The sequence below is a fragment of the Papilio xuthus genome, unplaced genomic scaffold (genome assembly GCF_000836235.2).
Source record: "Papilio xuthus unplaced genomic scaffold, Pxut_1.1 DF829660.1, whole genome shotgun sequence".
NCBI lineage: Eukaryota > Metazoa > Arthropoda > Insecta > Lepidoptera > Papilionidae > Papilio > Papilio xuthus.
The window spans coordinates 1,447,601-1,450,592 of NW_013528989.1; the positions used below are offsets into that span (position 1 = coordinate 1,447,601).

The 2,992-nt window shown below is 33.5% G+C and overlaps 1 protein-coding gene across 1 annotated transcript in view; it reads right to left on the reverse strand.

Moving 5' to 3' along the window:
• Positions 1–1,994, reverse strand: part of LOC106114684 (zinc finger protein 454-like) — a 7,219-nt gene extending 5,225 nt beyond the window's left edge. Inside the window, exons 1-4 of the mRNA XM_013307977.1 lie at positions 1,916–1,994; positions 1,435–1,485; positions 324–380; positions 37–90 (exon numbers count right to left, since the gene is read on the reverse strand). Of these exons, the coding sequence (XP_013163431.1) occupies positions 37–90; positions 324–380; positions 1,435–1,485; positions 1,916–1,994 (241 nt within the window). The remainder of the gene's footprint in view (positions 1–36; positions 91–323; positions 381–1,434; positions 1,486–1,915) is intronic.
• Between the last annotated feature and the right edge of the window lie 998 nt (positions 1,995–2,992).

The following is a 2,992-nucleotide window of genomic DNA, read 5'->3' on the forward strand; positions in this document are numbered from 1 at the left end:
ATATTAATAAGAAGTAAGATTGAAAACTATTCTTACCTTCATGTTCTAAATCCAAATAGTTATCATCCTCAAGAGAAAAATTCTTCAATTCTGAAAAATATTTAACAATCTTATCATTCATTATGTTAGGAAGAAAATCCGACACTGTGCCGGTGTACTGGCGCAACACTAGCCTTACTAAAATATCAACGTTTATGTCCCCTCACTAATCATTCTCACATTTGAAAGTTAAAAAAAAATCCTTTGACGAAAAAGGATTCTAACCAATAATGTCTATATCTGAGGAAGGGGAAGGGACTAATCAAGATAATGAATAGTAATACCTGTAAAAAACTCGTCCTCTTCCACCTTAATGGGCACAACACCGTCATCATCTGTCCCTAGAAAAAAAAAAACATCAATGTAAGTAATTTTCATCCACAATCCAACGATTTTATGTAAAATTAAAAATCGACCTCAACCAGTCTTTGCCGAAGTGTGCGATAACGCCCCCTTGTGGGCGCTGCAGGTCTCAAGTTGCGGGTCATAGTAAAAGTTTCCTTTACAATTCTCCGTTAATATACATATATAGCTCACAATAATTAATTAATTTAATTTGAAGTTATAGTGGTTTTTAAATATGTGAAAATATGGGGCGGCTAAAAAAATATTTATTCTCAAAGTGGGCAGTAGACAAAATAAGTTTGTGAACCACTGGTCTATACCTTGTTAGTGCATAAATTAAAAAAGTATCCTATAACATGTCCGCATACATCAGCTACCTTCCAGTCAAAATCCAGTCAACCCGTTCCGGAGATACCGGGGACAAACACACAGACAAAAATTTGTTTTTTTTTCCGATATTACATAGTCACTCCAATTTTATTATAATTTATCTTACTAATATTATTTATGTGTTATGTTTGTGTTTATGTTTTATACAAGACAGGCTTTGGTGATATTGATTTTTTGATTAGTTGATAGGTAAAGAGGTGGGAAGACGACCTCAAAAAAGTTGCAGGTCGTTTATGGATTAGAGAAGCCAGGGATAGACAGAAATGGAAATCTTTAGAGGAGGCCTTTGTCCTAGGACAAGCTGTAGATTAAGGATAGCAGTCGCCGGTTTAAAACTATTTTTTGATATATTTATTGATTTATGTAACTAAAAAAAAAGTATGAAAATTTGTAAAACTAATTATCTTCAGCAATAAAGGCTTTATTATTATTATTATATTTATACAAGATATGTCCAATACATGTGAACGGAACTCGCTGAAATTAGGCATAGATGTAGAACATCTGGAAGAACACATAGACCATTGATTAAGTTTTTAATCCTGCAGAGACGGAGTTACAGGCTACAACTAGCACTATAGAATTTCAAAACAAGTGTCATGGGCAAGCCTAAATAGACGTTTAATAAACTGTTTTTCAATTAATAATGTTTTTAATTACCAGTCAAAGAATCTTGCTCATCATCTTTAACGTCTTCATCATTTTTCGACTCTGAAAACAAAACAGGCAAACATTATAACAATAAAATAACAACAAAGTATATACCAACAAGGTTATCCAATCCCGTGAATATGAGTCGAACAAAATTATAATAGCTCAGCGCCCTCCTGTTATAATCCTTGTCACCATAGCTGTCTTGTCATGTCTAAGGTTCTCGGCGAATGGGTGTCAATGGCCTAGCCATTGCTGTCCGAAAACACTACTTTTATAACACTTTCTCACTCCGATATAGAATGCTCACACTATATTACTAATATTATAATGTTCATTAGAAGGTAGGTCTTGAATAACTGTATGGATCTCGCTGAAATTTGGCATACATATAGAACATAGCCAGCAAGAATACATAGGGTACTAATTAAGTTTGTTTTTATTCCTGCTCAAACAGAGTCACAGGTGACCGCTTGTATCTAATATTAACTAAGCAGGAGTATCGCTACAGTATTAACCACAAGTGGCGAGTTGTCACTGCTGTAGTGAGTGGCCACCACCAACCACATGTGTGTGCAGAATTCTCACAAAATGTATCAAAAATCGTGTAAACTGCTTGTGGCCACTGGCGACTGTGGTCGGTGGCCCATTTACACCAAACCTATTATGTTTTATATGTTTTCTGACAGTACTGGCCACAACATCAAAGACACAATCCAGCCTAGATAGCCGCACAGTCACACTATAAACTTTAAACATTATAACAATAAAATAAGAACAAATTATACCTTTAATTTTAATGGCATTTCTGTTGTAATAATCTTTGAATTTATTCTCACAGTTTTCCACCTGCTTCATAAAATCATATGCGTCCCTGAGCCGTAGTACACATGATTCGCATATTTTATTTATCATGTTATGTAAGGGACCTGTTACTGACTCTATCTGAAATGTAACACAGTAATGTTTTTAATCCTTACTTCTTACTAATATAAATATGAATGTTTTAATGGATGGATGTTTGTTTGAAGATATGTCCACAATGGCTCAATGGATCTTGATTAAATTTTGCAGGGACATAGAACATAGTCTGGAAGAACACACAGGCTAGTACTTGAGTTTCTTTTTAATTCCGCGAGGACGGACTCGTGGGCGACAGTTAGTAATATTATAAACGCAAAAGTAAGTCTGTTTCTGTCCCTTTATGCAAAAACTACTGAAACAATTGAAATAAAATTTGGACATATGCTACTTTTGAACACGAAAAAGGGGTTGAAAATTTGTATGGATGTAGTTTTTGTTTTACAGTTAGAAGCTAGAAACTTATTTTTTAGGCTGTTAATTTGATATAAATTATAACACAATAAATGTTAGGTAAAAATTTAATCTAATACCTTATCGTATTCACATTAATAATATTCGTAGCACATAGTATGTACTACAAACATAATATTCGTAGAACATAGTATGTACTACGAATATTATTTTTAAAGTATCAATATCGTCGTAAATATGGTAGTAAATTGTTTTTACAAATTAACAACAAAGCTAAGTACACTTACACCTA